At 39.9% G+C, this 26879-nt stretch overlaps 1 protein-coding gene across 1 annotated transcript; it reads right to left on the bottom strand.

The window, feature by feature from the left end:
- Positions 1-5255: 5255 nt before the first annotated feature.
- Positions 5256-14387, bottom strand: LOC103284876 (non-histone chromosomal protein HMG-17-like). The gene is made up of 3 exons (XM_054722364.1): positions 14277-14387; positions 12762-12831; positions 5256-5653 (listed from the first exon to the last, which is right to left on the bottom strand). Exons 1-3 carry the CDS (start codon positions 14385-14387, stop codon positions 5322-5324), a joined length of 513 nt encoding a protein of 170 aa, XP_054578339.1. The 3' UTR covers positions 5256-5321.
- Positions 14388-26879: the final 12492 nt, after the last annotated feature.

The raw sequence follows: 26879 nt of genomic DNA, 5'->3' as shown, positions 1-26879 counted from the left end.
AGTCAGGACTTTTTCAACTTTTTGCCAGTGTTGTAAATTGTTTGTAATATCTGCCCATTTGGGGTTGCATGTCATGGTTATAAGTAAATCAGACTTGCCAAACTTCATTATAATTGCCATAGCATCCTGATATTGCTGCTGCATATTTCTGGGACAACCCTCAAAAGATGATGAAAGTATTATCATTTTACCAATCGGCACATTGTATTTTCAGATCTAGATGTGAGATCATCCATCAAACCATTATATTTTTCAACTCTCAACTTAGATTAATTTGCGTTAATGAAATTTATTTGATTTTCTTCCATTTTTGAATATGAATCAACAATAAAGTGTTGAGTTAATTTTCCTGCATTTCAAATAGGATTGAATGTGTCCTGCACAGAGAGATGAAATTCATAATACTGCATTTGTGTGACTTCTGTCCTTACATTTTGTCTAATATTATTGTTGATTACACTGTTGTCTCTGAGTCTTAATGCAATATCTCTTCCCCAGCCTTTTTCACCATGTGGAAAAAGAATAGGATATGTCATTGCATCTAATGTAGGAAACAGGATACTGATTTGTTTCATTTCAGTGGCATTCGGATTATTGGGATCTGGTTTACAATGAATAAGCAAGTCCCTTTCAAAAGGAGGTTCTCCATCTTCATTTCTGAATATGACAGCAACCTCAGTTACATGGGGAGAATTATATCTACCCGGGTCACTGTTACGATCTTATTTAATCGCCATAGTTACTTCTGTGGGAGCTATACCTTTTGCTGCTGCTTCAGACTGGGCTTCCTTTTCTACCTCATGTAGCATCTTGTATGATTTTGTTAATTCATTTATTTCATGCATGAGGTTGTTAATGCTGATCATGAGTCTTTCTGAGTAGCCCTGCTTTTCTGGCATTGCTAATCTTTTACTCATTGCTTCAGCCGTGTCCAAAATATAGTTGAGCAAACTTCCAAGAAACATCATCTGAAGGATGTAAAGTTCCAGTACAGTGATAAACTTGTCTGTATATTCTAAAACAGTATGGCCCATATCCTGATGGTAATGCAATATTTGCACCCATTGAAGCAAAAGCAAAAGAATTATTTATTGAACAAATATTTTCCATGAAATTTTTACTGTCAGAATCTTCATTTATCATTAAATTTTTAAAATATGCTGGGTATTCTGGAAAATGTATATCATTTGGACAAACTTTACCTTTGCTACAACATCGAGTAAATTTTCCATCAGATGGTTTTCATCAGAGAAATCTAGTGATAGGCAAAATTGACATCTAACAGTCATTCCACTACAACTATGTTTGATAATTGCATCCTTATTTACTCCATTTTCGCTGTGAAGGCAGTTCCTACCAGTATTGGTAGTACTTGTTGATGACTGTTCTTTAGACATAGTCTGTCCTCACTGTTACCTTCTTTCAACTTCAGAGGCACATTGGTCTTCAGACATTTTCTGTCAATGACACCAGCTTCTTTTGGCTGCAGAAGTACGTTCTGCCAATCGTTGGTCTTCAGATACATTCTGTCACCGATGCCGGCTTCTTTCAGCTTCAGAGGAACATTGTGCTAATAGTTGCTCTTCAGACATAATTCTGTTGATGCTGCTGCTTTCTTTCAGCTGCAGAGGTACATTGTGCCAATCATTGGTCTTCAGACATATTCTGTCGCCAATGCGGGTTTCTTTCAGCTTGCCTTCAGATACATTCTGTTGACAACAATGGCTTCTTTCGGCTTCAGCAGTACTTTGTTCCAATAGTTGGTCTTTAGACATATTCCCTCCTCCCTGCTGTCAGGGTCCGGGGTGCAGGTGAATGGGATTCCTGGCTGGCAGGCCCCTGACAGCAACCTGACCAACTGCCGATTCCATGAGGAATGGGGCTCCCTCCTCCCTCCTGTCAGGGTCTGGGGTGCAGGTGAATGGGATTCCTGCCTGGCAGGCCAGTGACAGCAAGCTATCCAACAGCCAATTCTGCGAGGAATGGGGCTCCCTCCTCCCTCCTGTCAGGGTCTGGTTTGAGGCCAGCCATGCCCCCGATCTCGCAAGACCCAGAGTTCAACCGTGCCAGCTGACCGGGGCCCACATTTCAGTTCCTGGCCCCCACAGGCCTCCTTTCCATCCAGGCCTCTTCAGGCCCAGTCTGTTTTGATTCCATGTCTCCATCCCAGTCTCTCCCAGTCTCTGTCTCTCTTTGTCTTTCTCAGCAGTCCTCCAGGCCTCCCTGCCTCCCTCTCTCCCCCTTCCTCTTTCCTGGCAGGGAGGGGTTGGGACCAGTGAGGTCAGCTCCACCCTCTGCCCACCCTGGGACCTCATTCTGAGAGGGGCTCTGAGAGCGAGCTGGGAGGGAGGGAAAGAAAGGGATAAAAGGCTGTGAGCTGGTGGGCGTTGTATGTGTCTGTGCGTGTGTGCGGTTGTGAGTGAGTGTGAGTGCTGGCCCCACCTCCCCCAGCTTCATCCCCACTTCCACAAGTCCCCACCCACCAGAGCCTACTGCGGGTGCAGCCTGGACATTAGGTCGAGCCTTTAAAGTGTCTTTTAAAATAGTATAATGATTTACTATCTCCTCAAAATGACAATAGTAGTAGGGTTGGCTGAGGTGCATCACACTGCTGTTTCCTAGTGAAAAGGGTCACCTGGGCAGTTCTGCTTGATTCTATTTCAAGTCTTACTTCAACTCACTCTCCACATGTGGACACAGCTGGCGTTTGCCAACACAGTATTGAATCACTTTCTGAGATGACTCAGATCTTCAAAGTACTTCAATTGAAATATCAGATAACTAGAGGCCCAGTGCACGAAATTCGTCCATGGAGGGGGTTGTCCCTCAGCCCAGCCTGTACCCTATCCAATCTGGGACCACTCGAGGATTGTCCAACTGCCCAATTAGGCCCGATCCTGGTGGGCCTAAACGGGCAGTCGAACATCCCTCTCACAATCCAGGACTGCTGCCTCCCAACTGCTTGCCTGCCTGCCTTCCTGATTGCCCCTAACCGCTTCTGCCTGCCAGGCTGATCACCCCCTAACCACTCTACTGCCAGCCTGTTTGCCCCCAACTTCCCTCCTCTGCCGGCCTGGTCACCCCTAACTGCCCTCTCCTGCAGGGTTGATCACCTCCAAATGCCCTCCCTTGCAGGCCTGGTCCTTCTCAACTGCCCTCCCTTGCAGGCTAGGTGCCTCCCAACTGCCCTCTCCTGCTGGCCATCTTGTGGTGGCCATCTTGTGTCCACATGGGGGCAGGATCTTTGACCACATGGGGGCAGCTATATTGTGTGTTGCAGTGATGGTCAATCTGCAGATTACTCTTTTATTAGATAGGATAGAGGCCTGGTACAGGGGTGGGGGCCAGCTGGTTTGCCCTGAAGGGCGTCCCGGATCAGGTGGGGGTTCCCTTGGGGTGTGGGGAAGCCTGAGCGAGGGGCCTGTGGTGGTTTGCAGGCCGGCCACGCACCCTGGCAACGCAAGCAGAGGCCCTGGTATCTGGAATTTATTTTCCTCTACAATTGAAACTTTGTAGCCTGGCACAGAGCCAAGCCTGGGGCTCCCTCCGAGGCTGGTAGCCATTTGTGTTGGGATTATAATTGAAACTTTGTTGCCTTAAGCGGGTGGGCCCAGCCAGGGTGTGCAGAAAGCTTTGCTTCCCCTGTTGCCGGCGGCAACCCTGGCCTGCTCTCTCAAGCTCCATTCTGCCACCATTTGTTTGAATTTGTTTACCTTCTATAATTGAAACTTTGTAGCTTGAGTGGAGGCTTAGGCCTGGCAAGGGCAGGCAGAAAGCTTGGCTTCCTCTGTTACCTAGGAAACCTTGCTCTCTGTGGCTGTAGCCATCTTGGCTTAGGTTAATTTGCATACTCACTCTGATTGGATGTGGGCGTGGCTTGTGGGCATGGCTTGTGGGTGTGTCGGAGGTATGGCCAATTTGCATATTTGTCTATTATTAGATAGGATTGAAGCAAAGGGTCAACTATGCTTTAAAACAGATTTTATCAGGATATGTCTCCTCTAGATCTGACACAAACTAACATGTTTGGGCCTCACTGTTTCTATTAATGAGGGGATTAAAAAACAAAAGGGAATGTATAAAATTCATTGTAGCCCAGCCAGCATGGCTCAATGGTAGAGCATCAGCCCAGGAACCAAGAGTTGGCCAGGTCGATTCCAGGTCAGGACACATACCCGAGTTGTGTGACCCATCCATAATAGAGGTGCATGCAGGAGGCAGTTGATGGATGATGTTCCTCTCATCGATGTTTCTATCTCTCTATCCCTCTCTCTCAAAATCAATAAAAACATTAAAAAAATAAAATTCATTCTAGCTCTAATACTTCATGCAAAATACCTATAATCACCATCAAGAAGCAGTAGAGTCCAACAAACCTGGATTCTTTTTTATTTTTAATTTTTTTAGTGTGTATAGTATTTACTGAAAGAAGAACAAACTTATGAGAATCTGTTGGAACTTTCAGGGGATGGAGATCCATAGAATTTTCTTTTTTTTCCCCCAAGCCAAACTGTATCCATCTTTATTAAAGATACTTTTCATAAACAATCATGGTATTTCAGGCAGGACATGGGCAGACAATTGTTAACAGTATACAACTTTCAAACTCCCTTCTTCAATGAACTACCAAAATCAGAAAGCCACTATAAAACCCAGTGAAGTCTTCAGCTGATGCTCTGAACAGGGAAAGTTGAGAGTGAGGGTTGACATTTCACATTAAGCATGTTGTTTAACAACTTTTCACAAACTGACCCTGACTTTCAAGGAATGAAATGAAAATGGCAGAGAATATCAATCTGTATATCCACAATCTAAAAAGGAACTGCAGCTCTTTTGAGGGATGCCATCTCAATGGTGACACTGGTAAGTCCAGATTGCCCAGCATACTGGAAATCAATTTTTTTTGGTCAGATCCCAATAGGTCTCTGGGCTTAAGAGAGCCAATGTCTATGCTTAAAATGGAGAGAGAGAAAAGGACATAAAAATGAATTTTAGTTCTCCCACATGACAAGGTGAATGTGCTAAGATGGCTAATGTGTGTCAACATCAAGAGATCCCTCCTCTCAGGAACCAAGAGGAAGTTTCTCAAAACTAAAAGGGAAAGGTGTTTTTCCCCCAATGTCAGTCCAGCTTTGGAGACATTCTATTAGTACTATATGTCCTTTCCCCCGCCCAAGTAACAATGAAGTGTTCTGTGTGCTAACAACATAGCTTAAAATAAAAGTGAAACAACATTCTGCATTTTTACAAAACTTGATAAAAAATAGTATTTCAAACTGTACAGTTACCAGAAATACACAGTTATCAAAAATGCACACACTTCACTTGGCATCTCCAGCACCTTCAGCTTTCTGTGCCTGGTCTGTTTTGGCATCTCCATTTTCTGCAGGGTTATTCCCATTCTTGCCAGCATCAGCTTTCCCCTTTTTCCCTTTCGGTACTTTCTCTCCCTTCTTTGCAGGGCCCTTTTTAGGCTTTGGCTTTGGCTTTGGAGGAGCAGGTTTAGCTGATAACCTGGGGGATCTTCTCTGTGGTCCATCATTTACCTTGGTCTTATCTCCTTTAGCATCCCCTTCAGCCTTTCTCTTAGGCACTATGGTGATGGTGGCGGGACTTCTGGGTGGGATGCAGGGATGCAGCAGTGCGAGCTTTGCTGGAATTTTCCATCAAGCAAAGAAGGGTGAGTAGGAATTACTTCTACTGACCCATTGGTACTATTTGAAGATTTACGGGAGGTCATTGATAGAAAATTTATTTGATAAGTCTTGCTTATTGTCCAATGTTAATCAACTTAAACATTAAGGGCTTTTAAAATTCATATAAACAACATTTAAAATAAAAATTACTTTCCTAAAATAAGAAAAAATATTTAGTGAGAGAGCAGCATTGTTTTATATTTTTAAAAAATGCTTTGTTGAGGCATGATTAATGTACAAAAAACTGTACATATTTAATGTATATACCTTGATGAGCTTGGAGATAAGTATACATTCATAAAATCATCATATAATCTAGGTTATAGATCTATTTATCACCTACAAATGTTTATTCTACCCTCTTATTTATTATTGTTATTTTGTGATAAGAACACAACAGAAGATTTATATTCTTTGTAATACAGTACGGTATATAATACAGTATTGTTAACTGCTGTATTATAGGCCATAGAGTAGATCTCTGGGACTTATTTGCACAATGGAAACTTTGACCCTTCAATTAATACCTTCCCATTATCCCTAACCCCAGCCGCTGCCAGTCACAATTTCACTCTCAGTTTCTGCAATCAACAGACCTGAAATTTTATCCTGGTTCTATTACTCATTGTCTGTGTGACTTTGAGGAGGTAACCTAGACTCTCTAGTTCTAGTTCCTCATTTGTAAACAAAGGTATTTCCATGAATATAAATTGGCATAAATATGGGCTAGATTTACAAAAATATCTTGTGCATATCTTTGTGTACTAAATAGTTTGTGTCCTTCCTTTTTGTTTTCTTTAGTACTTAAGTCTATATAAGTCTATTTGGTCTTATAAGCTTTTGTGCTTAAACAGGCCTCCTCTACCTGAGCCCTTCCTGAGCAGAATGAAGAATCTCCAAATTCTGCAGTGTTCAAAGCCAACAACCCTTCATAACATAGAGAACACTTGAATGTCCTCAACACTAGGAAAGTGAAAGAAATTTCCATTATTTGCAATTATTTCACTTTTAACAATTAGGTATTAATCTTACGACTCATGATATTGCCTTATATTGAAATATAAGGAATAAAAATCATAAGAAGGTGAAGGGAAAATCAGTGTGAGCTATTAAAAAGTTCCCTGTTCATTTCTGAAATAAATTTAGTCTGCTTGTTTTCAAAAGAATTGCCACTTCAGGGGAGAGAGGAGACAATCTATTAAAGGGAAAAAAAAGTTTCTAAAGAAGTTGAGAGGTTCTTTTTATTTTCTTAAACTAATTTTCACTGCCAAGTATTGGCTCTTGGAAAATACGGTTAGCCAGCTATAAAGTCGTAACAGCAAATAATAAAAGCAATGAAATGTACAATTAAGGATCACACACCCCAGACAGCTTCTAGTTCATTAGTCATCCTCTTATCTCACCCCAGAAGGTTTCTCAATCTGTTTTTTACTCCAAAACTCAACTTCAGTGAAAGCGACGATAAGGTTCACTCTTTTTTATAGTGCTTCCTTGCACAAAGCAATGCTCTCTTAAAGATGAAGTTTAATGCTCCCTCAGGAATTGCTGTTCTTTTTAGACTTCTTTTCTGCTTGGTCGAGTTCTCTTTTTCTCAGTCAATGTTATAAACTAGATCAGTAGTCATAGGGATTTTTATTGGATTCATGAGTAGAGGGAGTTCAAACCAAATTGTGTGAAATTTGGGGGAAGGGATTATTCTAGAATGTTTAAGGGTGCTATATGTCAAGAGCTAAATGCAGAGAGCTAGGGAAGCAGGAACCACATGTGGATGTACACATTCAAAATAAGAGGAAATGTGTACTCCCCTCAAAGTGGTGGTGGGCTATGTAAACAAGTCCACTATAGTTCCCTGGTCTTGGAATAATTACAGGATGTGAACAAAATGTGGGAACCACTCATCTATCCAGATTGGTGATGCAGGACATGCTGGGTGGTGGGAGGAAGGTCATGTTTATTGTGGATCCTAGAATGATGAGAAGTCACCCTTCTCTTCCAAGCATTCATTAGGAGCCAGAATGGTGGGGCCATGGATTCCATATGCCCAGGAGTAAGATACTTAGCAAAAATCCCAGGGACCTTCAGGACTTCTAACTTTTTTTCTGCTACAGAATGACTCTGTGGCCCTAACCAGTCACTCAGTTTATCCAACTATAAATTAGTGGGATTGGTGATTAAATACTTTAAATTTCCTTCTCTAAGGGATGCATAAAAGCTTGGTGACAAGAGATGGGGATAGAAGATAACAGACTCTGGCCTATTGTAACTTCACTGGTGGAGCCCCCTTCTTCTTGCCCTTTGGTTAACTTCTGAAGCCACTGTCCAGCATCGTGATGCTCTCAAACAAGCCTCCTCAAGCAATTTTTCCTCATTGCTTATTTGAGCTGTTAAGGTTGTTCTTCTTAAATATAAGTTAGGAATGGCCTACTCAAAACCAATATTCCCACTTGGTTCATTCTGTTTAGGGGATTTCCCTTTGTGTTTTCAAAGACACCTGTGCTCACCTTAGTATTAAAAGAAATGTAACTGTGTATTGTAATGGGTTAGTTGTCTAGCCAGCTTTTGGAAGAGAGAAGGAAGTCTTAATAATCCCTTCAGCCTGACTTTCAGCACAGAGATAAGAACATAGTAAATGTTTAATAAATGTTTGCTGGATGAATGAATAAAGGAATCAATGAGTGAATGAGCTCACATTTTGCTAACAATCTGATGGTTATAAACAGTCTTCAGTTGCACACAGATTATGATATTATTGAGTACACCAGAAAGGTTAAGCTGCAGGTATAACTATGATCTCCATTTCAAGTACAAATAGCATTGATTTTGTAGAAAAGTTTATTATCATAAAAATCTTCTCCTGAGATTGATGTGTCCCCCAAATATGTATCTGTGTCAAAATGCCACGAAGTTCGGCAGAAAAGGAAACAGAAATGATTCAAGGTGGGCTCAGAGAAGGTATCAAAGCAATGTCTTTCAGGATGATGAGGATTTTTGAGATCCAATGACCTTCTCAGTTTCTGGTAAAGGTGGATGAATTAATGCTTAGGTGGAAAGGTAAATCTTACTGCTTTCAGTAAGATCCTTTCTCTTTGATGATTTTCACTGTCTTTTATCCACTGATAATCCTTTTTAATTTGTACTATATTTTAATACTATGGTCATAAGTTCATTGACCTACAGAAAAATTCACTCAGGTTAAAACAAATAGTTTTAACATTAGAGAAAACAATAATGGGTATATTTGAACACCAGGCTAAGTGTTTTCAGTTTTGCTATCCCACTGAAGTTCTATATTCTCATAAAGAAGACACTATTATCTTTTTTTTTTTAAGATTAGAAAGTTAGAGGTAAATAACTTGCCCAAGGTTTTGCAGTTAATGTCAGAGTTAGCACTCTTACCAAGGTCCGACTAACTTCAAACTCCATTCTTTCAATTATTTCATGTTGTTTCCCATGATAATAAACTCATGACAGTTGGAATTGATTTAGTCTAGTAATCAGGAAATCCATGAAATAAAAAGACAATTATAAATGGTTAACACACAGAAAAATCAATTACTTGCCTGGATTTTTGGCTTATGACAATCTTGTGAGACACTATAATATGTCTTCAATATTAGGTTTTCCCATAAAAAAATTAGGGATTTTAGAAATTTTAGGATTCATTTTTTCAGATAATATTTTTGAGCATTTACCATGTGCTTGCTTTTGGGAGCTTGGAGAATAGCAGGAAAAAATAAAATCTTTGCTTTCAGGAAACTGAGAATATAATAGTAGATAACACAGACAAAATCTATGTCCTCATGAAACCATCTTTCCCCATATTGTCTCAATTACAATTCAGGTGGAAGCAAATTATCCCATATTATCTGAATAGTTGCTTCTCTCCTCCATTTCACTGCTTCTGTGAACTTCACCAGCTTTCAACACCCATTGGGGCCCCATGTAAACATTCCTTTGAAAAAGAATGAAATTTTCAGAATGGAAGATAAAGCACAATGGTTTAAAGTACTTTTTGGTCCCTGCACTTTTTCCTCAGTGGACAATATTGAAGTAATATAATTTCTGCTTTAGTAAAATGGTAATGAAGCTTTATATTAAATTATTATATGAGAATTAGAGAATTGTTGATGATTATTGTGTCTCAAAAGTTTGTGAATTATTTAGTGAACTCAATATATGCTTCATTAACTCACTCAAATTACATAGTATAAACAATACCCCCCAGAAGTCAAGTCATCATGTGCACAGCCTGAGCCCCTGTGGACATGGTAGATCAGTAACCTACCATGACATGTCATGACCTGCTTCATTTGGAAAACACGTTTTGTTTTGTGTTTTGTGTTGCTGTTTTTTTCAAATAGAAAGTTAGCCACTGACACATCATGCATTTATGAGCTAATAGCTTCTCCTTCATATGCTGCTAGGTGTTGGAAGATGAGTTGTTCCCAGGAAAGTGAATTTTTAAATCTCTGAATCTAAGAATGACCCCCATTATCAAGCAGTCCCATGTGGTTGATAGGCTACTTGAACAGCTTTGAATAGTTATTGGTGATGAAGGCACATTTTAAGTATATAGCCCATTACCTAGGCTATATAGGATTCCTATGGGATTCCTAGGGTATAAGATTTGTGGCTTTGGTGTGTGGTGTGTGATCTTGAACTTGCCTGAAATGTAGAAATAGTTCATTTTTTTTCAGGTGTGAATGCAAGTCAGCTATCATGGAAGGTAAATGTGCAGGGAGATTGAGGTACTTATGACAGTGATTTACACTAACTGTGCCCACATTAACAAAGGATCTTTCACAAATTCAGATATTGACTCTGTAGGTCTGAAGAGAGGCCCAAGATTTTGAGTTTTTTTCAGGGTGCTGATATGATACTGGTTCTTAGAGCTCATGTTCAGTGGTAAGGAATAGCTAATAAGTGAACCTGCTGGACTACCCATGAATCACAGCTTCTGTTGTTTTTCTTTCTTTCTTTCTTTTTTTTTTTTGTTTTGTTTTGTTGCACACACAGTAATTTTAATTAAGGTTTTAAGGAAACAACTTAAAAATGTATAGTTTTAATTGAATGCATTTTATGAAGAAAATGTATGCTATAGTGAGGTTCACAGTTTTAGATTAAGAAACTCTCACTTGATATATAACCCTCATCAATATCCGGGGTTTATTGTATACATTTGGGGAACTTCTTTATGAACATCATCTTATTTGTACCTTGCCACCAATGTGGGTCAGACCTGCCCAGTATTTTTCTAATAATTTTTTGTAGATAATTCAAGTAAGAAACAGCAGTGACAGGATCACACAAAGCACTGTGATGAAGCAGGAGCTGAACCTATGGGTTTCTGTTCTTATTCTGGTAGCAGATCCACTTAACAAAATGGTTTTCATTTTATCCTTTTAAAATCCTGGAGATTGGTTGCTTTGCTTTACATAGCATATGTTTAAACTAAAATTATTATAGATGCTCATAATATACTTAACCTATTATTAATGTTATTATCACCCAAAACAAGCAATGGCAATACCTCTGACAGCACTTACTATGTTTAAGGAATATTTTGTGTGCGTTTGCACTAGATATGCAAAGGAATATAAGAGTCAAGTCCTGCCACTCCAATACCATGCAAATGTTTTAATAACTACAGAAGCGATTGGAAATATCAAATTATAAATATAAAATTAAATGAGTTACGGCTGTTTTGTTAGATGCTTAGTACCTAATAAATACATAAATAATGTTACTATCATACAAGCATCTTAACAGTACATGTTATAGAATATTGAAGCATCTAGTAGTCAAGGAAAGTGTGAAAGAGGAGGCAAGATTTTTAATGGCTCTTGGGAAGGAATAAAATCACAGTGGTTAAGAGCCAAGATCTGGAGTCCGGCTACCTGGATTTGAATTACAACCCAACCACTCATACTGTATAAAATTGGGTTAAATAACTTGATTCAGTTACTCTGAGACTAAACTCTTAGCCTTAGTTTCCTTGTCAGTAAATTGGTGAGAAAATAATAAGCTCTATATTGGAGGGTGTTGAGAAAACGAAATAAGACACTCAAAATACTTAGTTATTGCATATACATGGTAAATACTCTTAGTCAGGGCTAATTTTATTGAGCATTTACTTAATTCTAAGCACTACTTACATGTGTCAACTCATTTCATGTTCACAGCAACCCTATGTATGAAGTGATGCATTATTACTCACATTTTAAAGATAAAGAGGGTACTGCAGTTCAGTGAGATTAAATGTCTCATTTTTGGAATTTTGAGAGCTAAGATTGAAACCCAGGTATCTGGCCCCAGATATGGGTTCATTACTAAACTATATCGACGGTACAAACATCAGTTCTACTACTGCTGTTCCTACTATTTTTGGTTGATATTTTTGTTATTCTTATTATATGCCAGTAACATTTTAGCAAGGTCAACAAAAGTCAGATGAAGAGAGGTGAGTACTAGTGTGAGTAAAGAGAGAATAGGCTTGTAGGAGCCTCTGGGCCAGTTTGACAGAGGTGAAGGGCTTGTGGAAACTAGGGTGGAGAGGGAGGTTGCCACCAGACCAGAGAAGATCTTTAATCTCATGCTCATATGATAGGGCTTTGTTCTGAGGAAATTGGGGTATTTTGAATGTTTCTTGGTAAGGGAATGATTAAATTGCATTACTGTTTAGAATAAATTAAATTGGGGGGAGGGGGAGAGAAGCAAGGAGACCAGTTGGACCTATACATAGATTTTAGTGAATTCACTCATTTATTCATTCATTGATCACCACTTATGTGCCCCACCTACTCTAAGGCACATGAGTAGTACAGCCAAAAAGGCCTGAATTATGCTCAGGACAACAGATACGATCACAGACCCACAAACACACACTTGGTACACTGAGAAACATACACATAAAATGTCGCTATAAAGTAATGAGGCTAATTGCACAAGGTTATTGTGGAATCTGTCTTATTGCTTTATAGCTTTGGCTCATGTATAAGAAATATATCAGAAAATAAAAGCCAGGAAATTATTCACACTCTTTAGAAGTTCTTCTATGTGACTCACTTAGTGGGTATGTGATGGAAGGAACTTTTATAGTGAGGAAATTTCTATCAGTCACAGCTTTTATAACTGCCTATTGATGATATACACAGCTCCATAATGGCAGTGCTAAAATTGGCTTTTACTTCCCTAAACCATCATTGTATTGAACCATGTAACCAGAAAATCACAATGTGGTGATCTTTCTCTACACTAATCCTTCCATGAGCGCTTAATGACTTGTCTGTTCATCTCGGAGATAATAAACCTTGCATTGAAGCAATAGCTGTATGGTGACTTTGCATAAATCTTTATTTGTAAAAGTGAAAGAAAACCTATAGAGAGGAGCCCAGGACTGGGATTGCTCAACTTTCAAGAATTAGCTCTGATAATTGCTGCGAGTGCATTAAGAATGCACTGAACAAGTAGATGCCGACCAAAAAGTAAATATTATCTCAAACTGATCAATATAACAACTTCCACCAGAGAAAAGGTGATTATTAAATATCCTAGCAAGGTTTGAGCAAAACACATTGTCATGAAATGCCTGCTAGGAAGGAAAATGGGATACAAGCGAAGAGCTGTGGAAGCATTGAGAGTGACTTCCATAGCTCAAGATCAAGGTGATGTGTTGTAAGAAAGTGCATGTGCAAAAGAGTTATGTTATTCATGTAGTACACCTTACAATTTTCAAGCTAATAATTTCCAGTAATTTAAAAATATGATTTTAGTTCATATAGATTCTCAAGGCAGGAAGCCTAATGGTTTCCCAAATGAGATTTGCACTGTCCTGTTTTCCAGCTCTTCTCCCTTCACACCCTAGTCACTGCTGAATCACTCCATTTCTTAGCATCCTACCAACTAAGCTAAGAGAACACAAATATTTTCTTGAAGCAAATATAGATAGAATTTCCCCCAAACACAGATTTACAAGAAAACAAGGCAGAAAATTAAAGAGTGATAGGATGTAGCACTATATTTAGGCCAGTTGCCTTATTTCCATTAGACTTATTCTAATTTATCTTAGACTCTTGTCCCAGGGGCTGACTTTGTTTTTCAAATAAGCAGACAGTCTTACAGGCAGGTAGCTCCGCTAGCAGAAAATACCCTCAGATGAATCAATACAAAGCCAGGACAGTAACGGCTAACCCTGGAAAGAGAAGAGTAAGCACCACACTGGAGAGCCAGAAGCTGATAGAGTATCATGCTGATGGACTAGCAAATGGTTCAGAGCCTGCACAGGAGGATTTTTTTACACCCCCCTCATTTTATTATTTCTACTCTTTATACCCTTTTCTGCTTTCTCCTTTATGCCTTTTCCCTGCCATTTTCTCTTCCTCTCTCCCTTTCTTTTTTCTCTCTTTATCTTTCCCTTTAATCCTTCTACCTGGATTGTTGCAATTGTCTTCTAACTGGTTTCCCTGATTCTTTCTTTTTTTTTGGCCCTATGGTCTGTGCTCAACACTGCAGCTAGAGAGATCATTTTAGGACACAGGTCAGTTCATACCCTTTCTCCATAGAACACCCCGCCTAGCTCACCCTTTCATCCACGTCTGAGCTAAAACCTGTGCTGAGGTTGTAAGGTCCTACATGATCCAAGCTTGTAGGTTCAGTTGCCAAGCTTGTCTCTTCCTTTTCTTTTCCACCCATGGCAGGCCCACTCCCACTCCAGATTTTTAAAAAATATATATTTTATTGATTACAGAGAGGAAGGGAGAGGGAGAGAGAGAAAGAAACATCAATGATGAGAGAGAATCATTGATCAGCTGCCTCCTGCATGCCGCCTACTGGAGATTGAGCCCACAACCTAGGTGTGTGCCCTTGACCGGAATCAAACCAGGGGGACCTTTCAGTCTGCAGGCCGACGCTCTATCCACTGAGCCAAATCAGTTAGGGCCCAACTTAGAGACTTTAAAGAAATTATTATTGGTTCTTCCCTTAATATCAGAATGACTGACTCTCTGACCTTATTCAAGTCTTTGCTTAAGTCTCACCTTCTCAATAACCACTGACCACCCTGTTTAAAATAAAAATCAACCCTCCTGCCCCTCCTCAACTCTGGCATTCTTGACTTTCTTTACCCTATTCTTTTTTTTCAAAAATATATTTTATTGATTTTTACAGAGAGGAAGGGAGAGGGATAGAGAGTTAGAAACATTGATGAGAGAGAAACATTGATCAGCTGCCTCCTGCACACCCGCTACTGGGAATGTGCCTGCAACCAAGGTACATGCCCTTGACCAGAATCGAACCTGGGACCCTTCAGTCTGTAGGCCGACGCTCTATCCACTGAGCCAAACCGGTTAGGGCTACCCTAATCTTTTTAGCATAGTACATAATTTACTTATTTATTATGTTTATTGTTATTCTTCTCCCACAAGAATATAAGCTCAATTAGAATGGGATCTTTGTTTCTTCAAAGATTTATTCCCTGAGCCTAGACTAGTGCCTGAGAAAAGCATATATATATATACACACATACACACACACACACACACACACACACACACACATACACATATATATATATATATACGTTTATTGAATAAGTGAAGGTAGTCTATTTTCAAGGAGAGAGACAAGGTGATAAAATGTAGTACAATTGATAAATGTGATGATAGAGATCTGTAGTTATTTTAAAAACAAAAATCAAAAATGTTCTTCTTTGTTAGCATGCACATGGAGACAAACCTGAGGAGATGTTGACATAAATGGTAACGCTAATGTGGGAGTTGGTAATTGGTTATAAATTCACCAAGAAGATTAGATTATCAAGGGAATGGAGGCCATTCACAATAGAAAGGACAGCATATGTTGAGGTACTGGTGTGTGAGAAAACAACCCATATATTATCTATACTAGAGGCCTATTGCATGAAGATTCGTGCAATAGGCCTTCCTTCTCCTGGCTGCAGACACCACTTTTCCTCTGGCACCCGGGACCCAGGCCTTAGCTCTGGCTGCCGCCTTCCGTCTTCGCTCTGGCTGGAGCCTTCAGTTTTCTCTGCTCCGGCCAGAGTGCCACTCCTGTAGCTCCCTTTGCCCCCCCCCCCCCCCCCCCGTCCTCCTCCTCATAGCAGGCATCCTGCCCCTCCCGGCCGCTCTGCACCTGCATATGCAAATTAAACCACCGTCTTTGTTGGGTTAATTTGCATACCCACTCCTGATTGGCTGGTGGGCACTGCGGCAGTATGGTCAATTTGCATATTTCTCTTTTATTAGTGTAGATATATTGCAAAGGAGACTGTAAACAATTTGCTCAGGTATATTACAGGAAACCTGCAGGGTACAGTCAGCATTGAGGTTGTATGTGTAGAAAGAGGTTAGATTCATCTCAAAGACAATAGGAAATCATTGAATATCTTTAAGTAGAAGAATGATCATATTTGAATTTTTAAATATAGTGATAATATTATAGCATTCAGTAGATAGGAGAAAGGTACTGAGGCTAAGAAGCCATCTGTAGGCAATGGAATCAGAGAGCTGAAGGGTTACATCCAAGAAAGATTTGAAAGGAGGGCCTAGCATAATTTAGTGACTGATGGCATATGATGTGAAATGAACAAGGATTAGTCTAAGATAATTCTGACATTTTTAGTCTGAGTGAACTGTTGGATTGTGATGCTATTAGCTGTAAATAGAAAAGGAAGATATAAGCAGGTTTGAGGAAATGTTTTTTAAAGAAATGTTGAGTTTGTGGTGCTAGAGAACTTCCAAGAGGAGTTATGAGGTAATAAAAATAAATGAATTAAGTGGTGGAACTTGAGATAGAAGTCTGGGAGGATAACAATAGAGATTTGAACAGGGTTTGTTAATGACAGTTAAATGACTATGATTAGTGTCCTGGTCCTCTCACAATCTGCAAAGTGATAAGAGAGGTTGGTGCTCTGGGGACAGTTACTGTTTAATACTCCCTGTAAATGGGATATTGAATGAATAATCAACGATTTAGGAAGATAAGATGAAAGCCAGGAAAAGAGGGAATGGCTACATGACTAGACACTGTGGAGAGGCCATGGGAGACAAGGAATGTTGAGCCCAAGTGTTTGCCCAACTTACTAAAAAAAATTCAGGGGAGCTGTGGGCGTGGAAGCCAAACTACAGTGTATTGAGAAGTCTAAGGGATATGATGGGTCAGAGATGATAATTATAGATGGTCTTCAAGAAACAAGCTGTGACAGGAAGCATAGGAATAAGGCAGTGATTTAATTTGGACATAGGATGAAGAGGATAAGTTGTTCTTGACCTTGCAGAAAGGGGCCCATTTTGTGGGGGGAATGGTAGGAGTTGGGATGCAGATAATAGGTAGAGGAATAAGCCCCATCTCTCAAAAAACAAACAAACAAAAAAAAAAAAAAGATGGCATGTTCTCTGAAGTTTAGAGGAAAGGATGGTGGTATTTACAATTTAATATGTAGGAAAATTAGAGTTTTACGGAATCAATATGTAACTTTCTCCTGCCTTGTTCCCTGAGTTCAGAACAAAATGAAGAATAACACTATGAGGTAGAGAGGTGAAACTCAACATGAAAGCTTTATAAATGATGCATGGGCTGGAGAATATAGCTATGATGTAGGGGCACAAGGATTTGGTAATACTCTATCTCTGAATTAGACAGACATGTAGGGACTGGGCATCTGGATGCCTCCAAAACTCGCCACACAAAATGTGATCCTTTCTGCAGACAGATGGATCTTGAAGAGAGAAAGGGGTTGAGATGGAAATGCTCAGTCCTTCCTGCCACACTAGCCAATCAGTTAATTCAGATAATATGAGGCCAGTGATCTAGGGAGTCCCCTATCCACAGGCAATTTTGTGAGGTTGAAGGAATTCCCATTTCTATTTATTACTTGAAGTGGAAAGTGAAGTCCTTCTGTGTTTGAGGAAGGTGAGAAAATGGCTAGGAGGGCTGGGGAAGCATAGTGATGTCCACTGTGAGAAATATGAGTGATCCAGGGATATAAGGATCTGTTGAGGTAACATGAAGTCCAGCTGATGGCAGGGAGTATATACTTGCAAGGGCCCTTCTCCAGAAAGCCTGGAAGATATTGTGTAGGAGATAAATATTTTAATTTATACTGAATTGAGCTCTTTCATGGGAGTTGAAGTGGTAGCAAAAGAATCCTATATAATACAAGGGTAATATGCAAATAAACCAAACGGCAGAAAAACCGAACAACCAATCAAAGCGTAATATGCTAATGATATGCTGAGGCTGCTCAACCACTTGCTATGATGTGCACCGACCACCAGGGGCCAGACAGTCAACTGGTCGACCAGTCGCTATGACGTGCACTGACCACCAGGGGACAGATGCTCTGACTGGTAGGTTAGCTTGATGCTGTGGTCCAGCTGATCAGGACTGAGCGAAATGGGCCAGACACACCCTGGAGCCCTCCTGCAGTCCCTCCCAGGCCCGATTGTGCACTGGTGGGGTCCCTCAGCCTGGCCTGTGGGATGTCAGAGAGGTGGTTTCAGCCTGATCCTGCAGGCCACTCCCCTTGGGAGGGCGCCAGACACAGGGCTCATGGCTGGCGAGTGCTGCTGTGGCAGCGTGAGCCTCTCATGATCTGGACTGATTGGGCGTGCGAGCCCACGGCAGGCACAGTGGGGCCAGTATGAGCAGGAGTGGTAGGTAGGAGCTGCAGGTGGTATTGGACTGTGGGTTTCAGCCTGATCCCTGCAGGCCACCCAGAGGGATCCCACCCATGCACGAACTAATGCACTGGGCCTCTCGTGGTTGAAATAATACATTATGATGTCTAGACTTGTCTTTCAGTTCTCAATTGCTACAAAACAAATAACCACTAAACTTAATGGCTTAAAATAACAATAATTTGCCCAGCCATCATGGCTCAGTGATTGAGCATTGACCTATGAACCAGGAGGTCATGGTTTGATTCCCAGTCAGGGCATATGCCCGGGTTGCAGGCTTGATCTCCAGTGTGGGACACGCAGGATGATGATTCTCTCTCATAATTGATATTTTTATCTCTCTCTCCTTCTCCCTTCTTCTCTGAAACCAATACAAATATATATAAAAAACAACAAGAATTTATTGTTTTTCTGCCAAGAATTCAGGAAGGCTCACCTGAAAAGTTCTTCCATTCAAATGGCATCACTTAGGTCACTCATTTGGCTGCATTCAACTGGACCTAGGCAGGGCCAGAAATAGGATAGATCCAATCTAGGAAGATCCAAGATTAATCCATGCACATGTCTACCACTCCAAGTAGTCTCTCTTTCGCTCACTGCCTCTTCTATTTCCTCCCTCCCTCTCTTTCTCCCTCTCTACTTTGTGCCTCATTATTTAATAGTCTAGCTAGCTCCTCAGTAGCATGGAGGTTGGCTTCCCTGGAGAGTGCTGAGGTGGGAGCTGTCAGGGCTCTTCAAAGTAAGGTCTGAAATGAGCACGTCACGTCTGCACATTCCATTAATTACAAGGCCAGCCCAGATTCAAAGAGAATGATTGAAATGTATCCCCACCCCTTTCTTAGAGGATCAGCTGCATATACAGGGGGGAGGGCAATTGATCACAGCCTCCTTAGAAGACTGTCTACCAAAATGGGAGTAGGGGAAGAAAACAAACACACAGCCAGGTTTCACAAATACAAAGAAAAAAACCTGGGATTTCACTTGTTCATAGAGGAGGTTAATGATCAGAGTTTACCTTAGGGGTGAAGTTCTTCTTCCCACAGAGGAAACTGGAGTATTTCTTCTATAAGGCAGAATATCTTTTACAGTGTCATGGATTTTCTAGCAAAAGTTTGAGGGCTTAGGGAAAAAATAATGTGTTTGAAATTTCATTTTGATGTTCAGACTCAGCTCGCTCTGAGCAGTAAAAGTAGTTTGGACATGGAAGTGTCACACTAGATTAGGCTCTATTTGGCCTTTTGGGAGATGGTGAAAGTAGGGTTTGCCATGAAAACATGTAAGAATTAGAATCTCATAGGTAAGGCTGCTCTCCCAGAAATATGTGAAGTTGGTGTCGTAGATGCAGAATACCCTCTTCTTTTCGGGGCTTGCAACCTTTATGGCTGCACTCAACTCCCTTTTGAGCCCAGGAGTATTTATTATGGAGGGCTTGTCATGCATGACGTGCTATTGTTCTAAAAACTTTTGTCTCTCCTTGGATTTTTCTGACCAGAGTGTATTATTCCACTTTGACCCTCCATGCAATTCCTCTACTTGTCCCTTAAGGCTTTAGATTCTGCACTGGATATGAGTCTCCATCTCCACCTCCATTCTAGTTCAGAGGAACACTTTTTTTTCATATCTTTTTATTTTAGACCAGGGGTCCTCAAACTTTTTAAACAGGGGGCCAGTTCACTGTCCCTCAGACCGTTGGAGGGCCAGACTATAGTTTAAATAAAACTATGAACAAATTCCTATTCACACTGCACATATCTTATTTTGAAGTAAAAAAACAAAACGGCAAAAACACCCGCACATGGCCCGCAGGCCGTAGTTTGAGGACGCCTGTTTTAGACCAATTACATTTTCGTCTTTGAGCCTATGGAGAATTGAACTAGACATTCGTGGGACTTCCCTTCACTGCTTACCTGAGATTGTGCCAAGGTCTGGGGGCCATTACAAAGTATCAGTGCACTGGTTCTGTTGAAAAGTACATGGCCCCAGCCTCTATGGTCTACTGTGCATTTAAGGAATCTTTAGTAAGATTGTGAGTCTTGGTCCTTAGCATCTAGCCTCCCTGGGACACTATGTGGTCATTCACCAAATTTTTGTCCCATCATCTGGTATAAGTAAGCAGCAGACAGGTATCCTCAGCATGCAACTGTGTTTCCTACCAACTCTCTTCCAGCTCTTTTCTAAAGAAATATCTTCTAGTTGTTGGGTATCACTTCTTACCCTACTATTGTTTTTAAAATATTTTTATTAATTTTTAGAAAGAGAGGAAGGGAGAGAAGAGAGAAACATCAATATGAGAGTGGAACATTGATGCCTCCTGCATGGCCCCTACTGGGGATCGAGTCCTGAGCCTGGGTATGTGCCCTGACTGGGAATTGAACTGGCAACCTTTTAATGCATGGGAGAACACCCAACCAACTTAGCCACACTGGCCAGGGCAAGCTCTACTATTCTTAATGAGCTTAACTTTTTGACTATAAAAGCCAGGTGTCTTGTCACAAATCTTTCTTGGTTTGAGACTGTTGCCTGCTTCAATGAGGGCAAAGGATATGGAAGAGAAAGAGAGAGAAATTTTAATTAATAATGCAATAGTCTTCCTGCCACATTTCCCCGTCACTCCCAATTAAGGATAATTTCTCCATGTGTCTCCACCTCCCAAAAGGACCACTAGCTAGTCAGTTAAACAGTCCCATATAAGTGACTATGATCATTCAAAAGACTGGGAGAAGACCTTTGGGCTCCTATAATCATCATTGCTGGCATATGTGTTCATTTCAATAGTGGCCGTCTCTAGAAAATGTCTCATTCTGTTAGTCATTTAAGGAAATTACTCCAATGACATATTTTAATCTAGAAAGAATTGGAGAAAGAATAAGGCAGATGAGGGTAGGCAGGGCAGGGTAGGGTTATCTGACTATTATACTTAACTATTAGATAATTCAACCTATTGTAGAATGGGGTTTGTTGATGTGCCCACTTTGGCTCAAATAACAAAAATACTAATATTTAAATATAACTTTACAATATCTGAAGCACTTATCTATCCACAATTTTAATGGAATGGGGATTCTAAGCTCATTGCTATTCAAAGTCACTTAGTCACCTTTTCTTCCCACTATTACAGAAATCCCATTGAAAAACATAATAGACATAAATTGTTACTTGTCCTTAAACAATACAGACAGTGGAGCTCACTACTGCATGAGGCCAAGTAATTTAAATGTAAAGCTCTAGCTATTTAGAAGAATTTTAAAATATATATTTTTATTGATTTCATAGAGGAAGGGAGAGGGTGAGAGAGATAGAAACATCAATGATGAGAGAGAATCATTGATTGGCTGCCGCTTGCACACATGCCCCCTACTGGGGACTGAGCCTGCAATCCCAGGCATGTGCCCTGACCTGGAATCAAACTTAGGTCAATGCTCAGCCACTGAGCAACACCAGCCAGGCAAGAATTTTTGTTTTTAACCGAGCCGATAACTATATCATCCTAAATTCCATTCATTGACTTCAGTGTGGCGCTTAGAAAAAGAGTCAGTCTTTGGATTTAGGCACACATTTATCAAAACTGCAACTTAGCCACTTACTGTGTGTGATTTTGGTTAAATGCATGGACTTTCTGAGTGTCCATTGGCTTACCTGTAAATTACTGATAATCTACTGACCACACAGGATTTTTTTTAGTAATAAAAGAATGGTGAACTATGAGCTTTGTAGCTCATTAATCCTTACCCAACAAAGGGGATTTCAAGATGCACATGATCAATGGCTCCATGTTGGAATGTACCAGTTTCCCATGAAGGCTCCAAACCACTGCTTGCAATGTGTGTTGGCTTCATCAGACTTCTTCCCTTTCATGCACTGTTCCCAACCTACTAAAACCATGCAACCAGGTGATCTCATGCTTTACAACTGAGCACCGATCAGGGGTCAATACCCACTGAGTAAGGGCCTACTCAATGTTGATGTAGAGCTCATGTATCAGTTTTGCAGACATTTCCCTGGCTCAGGATTTTTTCCCTTTATTTCTGAGTTCTGTTAAGATCCCTGTTATTAATGTTATTGACATTTACCTCAATAGCCTGTTCCGCTTTCTACATCTGACATCACCATGCATGGCACCCCATCTTCCCAGTTACTTGTGTCAGAAACAGGGAATCATCTTTGCCTTCGTCCTCAGTCTAAATGCCACATTCTCTCAATCTCTAAAATCTGTCAGTCTACCACCAAATCATATCTTAGATCTGTCTCCTTCTCTCCATCACCCCTGCCACCTGGTCCAGACTTGAACCAACACTCCCTGGGGTGATTACAGTAGCTTCCCAAATGAATGATGTCAAGTCAATTAAAAATCTTACACAATGAAATTATAACCCAGCCTCTATTTAAGGAAACTGAGGACTCTGTAATTAAGATATTTACTAATATTTCTATCCCACAGCCCTCTCCTCTTTTTCTTTTTCATTTTGATTTTTAAGTGGTAAGTTTTAAGTTACCTAGGAAACTTATTTATGCGGAACCCTTATTTCCTAAGTGTGCTGAGGACAAAAGAGGAAGAATGCAGTGTTTTTATTCAGATTAATGTTTGCAAAAGTTGGTTCCCATGTGTAGATTGTGACGTGAGGAGCTTCTCTTTTTTGTTCTGGATGCTTTGAAAAGCCAAGCAAAAGTTCCTTCAAGCCCAGCAGATAATTGTCACAGTGATGCCTGTTTGATGACTCCATATTTATTTTAAGAGGAGCCGCGTCCCTTTGGGCCTGCCAGGATGAGTTAGCTATGAAATGCATTCCTAAATAGCTAAATGATTCAGCGCAGGATCCCATCTACGGAATTGACTTTGCCACGCGGCTGCGTGTTTCTCTGTTGGAAAGTCTATCTATTTCGGTTCTGTGCTTTATTTTATAATTCAATATTGCGTATGAATAGGTAATGGAGAGAAACTTTTCCTGCCTCACAAAAGCTATGTTACAACCCAGATGCCATTAAAATTTCACCCAGGTCGTTGAGAAATTCCTCTGATGAGACCTCAGTTATATGGGGCCGATGCATCCAAAAATATTCAGAATTGCACACTGTGATTTGAAAATAGCAGCTCTATGCTCTTGAACCAAGAACCCCCCAAGAGGCTACTCACCCCTTTGCATCAATAAAGTACAACAGTTTCTTATCGGAGGCTGACTTTTGCTTACAGCTAGAAATCTGGCTAAACCCAGCTTCTAACCACTTAGAGACTTCGAATAATTCCCAAATTATACCCCCCTTCAAAGGAAATACGCTTTCACTAAGTGTTTAATGTTAGGGAAATAATAATTCACACACTTGCACACCTTAGCAGTCTGTTTTCATCAGAGAGAAAGAGTGGCACAGATTGAGCTTTAGCCCCTGACCTCCCCACTTCCATGGAAAGTGCTCAGGAAATGGGCTTTTTTTTTTTTTTTTTTTAAAGAATAAAGACTTAATCAGCCCCTAACCCCTAGTGGCTCAACTGAGCACTTCACTCAGCAAACAATTGATAAAAATGTAGGGAGGCCTGGTGATGCAAGGTTATTTGCATGCAGCTAAGGGCCAGAATACCAACTTAGTTTCCAGACAATTCTCTAGGTGAACTTCATTTGATTTTTACCAAAGAACCCAAAGGATACAAGTGGACTGTGTATGCTACCTGTGGCTCATGTTCTGGGGACCACCTGATAATGCAGAGAGAAAAACAACCCTTTCTATGGACAGAATGAGTGATTTGGGTGTGATGAGGGATGCAGCCTGCTGCCAAGGTCAGCTCTGGAGAGAATGAGATTCAGGTTCTAGGTATCCATGTATATATGACCCTGCCTTTTCTCTTATGCTTCTAAAAGTTGGCATACATCTCCTATGTTGTGTACTAACTTTGGCAGAATTGAGAAAAAATAGTTATTTGAATATTTTTCCCCCTGGAATTCTGTGGTTTAGATAAGGTACCCCATCCACATCATCAAAGAGTGGATTGAGTACCTTTATCGAAAAAGGCCATAAAAGTTTCTGTCCCTTTCTCCCCAAAGTTCTCCTGCATATTAAACCAGTGAATATGGCCTTCAGTCTCCCTTGGGAACAGTGAGACCTTTGACCTACCCTTCAATATCTTTCTCCTTAATAGAGTCAATATCAAGGTAGAAAAGGATGAAGGAATAAGGGACCATGGAGAGTGGAATGGCACCAGAAAACAAAGCTTTGCATTCGTTTTAGTTTTGAGTGGTGTAGTAGCAGATTGTGGTCCAATGTTTTCATCCATGCAACACTTTACTATATCACCTTTAGTATATCAACTGGGGACATCATCGTTACTGACATCACCTTCAAAGAACCCTTGATTCAGCTATAGTCACTTTGGTTTCTTCTGAGCCTACAGGGTTTGTACTTGGTGGCCAACTTGGCCTTCCTCCACAGCATATTGATGCTTTTAAGGAGTTATTTTCCCTGATTTTTCTCTTCTCTTGGGTAAATAACTTTATATATTTTTTATGATTTTGTTTAAAACATTGGATTTTCTTCACGATTTTATACATTATCTTCTGAAAATGTTCTAATTTGCCTTAAGTTGTGGTACTTAGAATTGGATGAGTAGAGTAGGTGTGTTATGAGTAGCACAGGGAAAATATCACCATCTCATTTGTTCAAGATATGTATTTATTAATGCAGTTTGAGATCCCATTAGCTCTTTTAGGGGCTGTTCCATCTCATCATAGGTACTCATTGAGCCTATTGCCAACTGGAACAAGTATTTTCATCTATGTTCTGCTAAGCCAAGTTGTCCCCGGGCTCTACTTGTGTAGTTGGTTGTTGGGAGATCCCATAATAACTACTTTTTTTCCTGTTAAATTTTACCGTACTAGATTTAATACAGTGCTTCAGTCTGTCAATTTTTTTTACATTTTGGTTTCATCATCAAAGAATTTGTTATCTTCCCCCAGTTTCTTGTCACTGTCACATTTGATTAGTCTCTCTTTCTAGTTATTATCCAAGGTAGTGGATTTAAAACATACACGAACAGAAGTAAACTGTTAGGCAAAATCCTAAATTATAAAAGGTGCATTTGTCAGTGTAATTTTATTTTGCAGGTTAAATAATTAATATTTATACATTATGAAGTCCTTCATATTAGCTAAATGAGGCAATTATTGTTAAATACAAAATTTCATATAAGTATTTATGGATGACAGCTGAAATCAGATCAATCTCATCATCTAATTTACTGGAATATATTTGTTTTCAATGCACAGAATTGAAAATATTGTGATTGAAACAGAAGTAGTTGCAATAGCTGGTTTGTTTGGTTGGTTTTAAGTTCATTTTCCTTGCAATCTCAAAATACCTGTTTAGTGAAATGAACCAGATATTTGCAAGAAGTATAGTAGAAATTTTTGTTTTAAAACCAAAGCATTGATAATTTAACAATTGTCCTCATTCATTTATTCAACAAATATTTCTTGAGACTCTACTACAGCACTATTTTAGATGCTGAGAATAAAGTAATATATAACATAAAAAAGTAAGTGGCTTTTGAATTCTATATTTTAATAAGATGAGACAGGAAAAACATCTGTGTACATATTCATATAAATGAATATATTTCATTGTGTGTACTAAAATTCTACATCCCTGCACCTGAATTGGTCTGGAGAAAAATACATAATTTGCTGATTCTTCTCACTTTATATTATTTTCCACTAACTTGAAGAAGATTCATTGCTCTCTGGTTTTTATACTACACCTTTTTTGTCCACTCACTCTTCAATTTTCTAGAGGACTATTTGATACTTTATTTTCTCTTCTCAATCCCTAACACAGTTTTGCTATCCTCACTTTCAGCCAATAATCATGTTTCCTACCCCACTGAGAAAATAGAAACTAACAGAAGAGAGTATTTGTAGGGCACCTCCTGACATCTGTTTTCAGTACTACCTATTTCCATAGGTGAAGCAGCCATGCTCCCATCTAATGCCAACCCTTCTACTTGGGCCCTGTATGACATCCTTCTTGCCTGGTCAAAGACCTTATTTCAGCCATTCTCCATCATTTCTCCTATGTTTGCTTTCTATGTATGGGATTGATTTCTCCCATCAATTCTCCTCCTAAGATCACTTCCCCCAACAACTACTGTTTCATTTATTTACTCGTCCTTAAAACAGAATTCCTCAAAAGTATGGGTTTAATCATAACCTCTATTTCTTTCCCTTAAATTTTTTTCTTATTCTTATCTCTTTTTTCTATTTACTTCATTTTTTAAAGAGAATTTTTAGTTTTAAAATTGAGAGGAGGCCCTTGACCAAATCAGGTAAAGATCTATCTGGTTTAATGTCTGGGTCAGCCCATTAGCTACATGACTTTTATCCAGTTAAGGGTAGATTTCACTTAAAGGCTTACAGGGTGACACAGTACTAGGAGACGCTTGTTCTTGGAGTCAGAGACTTGTTTTGAGTCTTTATTTCACTTAATTGTTGTGTTATTTTTTCATTCA

Source organism: Eptesicus fuscus, chromosome 2 (genome assembly GCF_027574615.1).
Source record: "Eptesicus fuscus isolate TK198812 chromosome 2, DD_ASM_mEF_20220401, whole genome shotgun sequence".
Classification (NCBI taxonomy): Eukaryota; Metazoa; Chordata; class Mammalia; order Chiroptera; family Vespertilionidae; genus Eptesicus; species Eptesicus fuscus.
This window is presented reverse-complemented; position numbering and strand designations above follow the sequence as displayed.

What these genes read in the sequence shown, in the direction of transcription:
- LOC103284876 (XM_054722364.1), bottom strand. Translation starts at nt 14,387, where the DNA reads ATGGGTGGAAAAGAAAAGGAAGAGACAAGCTTGGCAACTGAACCTACA. An exon ending in GCTCAGACGTGGATGAAAGG is followed by an intron (nt 12,832 to 14,276) that starts GTGAGCTAGGCG and finishes TATCATCAATAG; the next exon opens with GCAGTTATAAAAGCTGTGAC. An exon ending in TTCCATCACATACCCACTAA is followed by an intron (nt 5,654 to 12,761) that starts GTGAGTCACATA and finishes GGAAAATTCCAG; the next exon opens with CAAAGCTCGCACTGCTGCAT.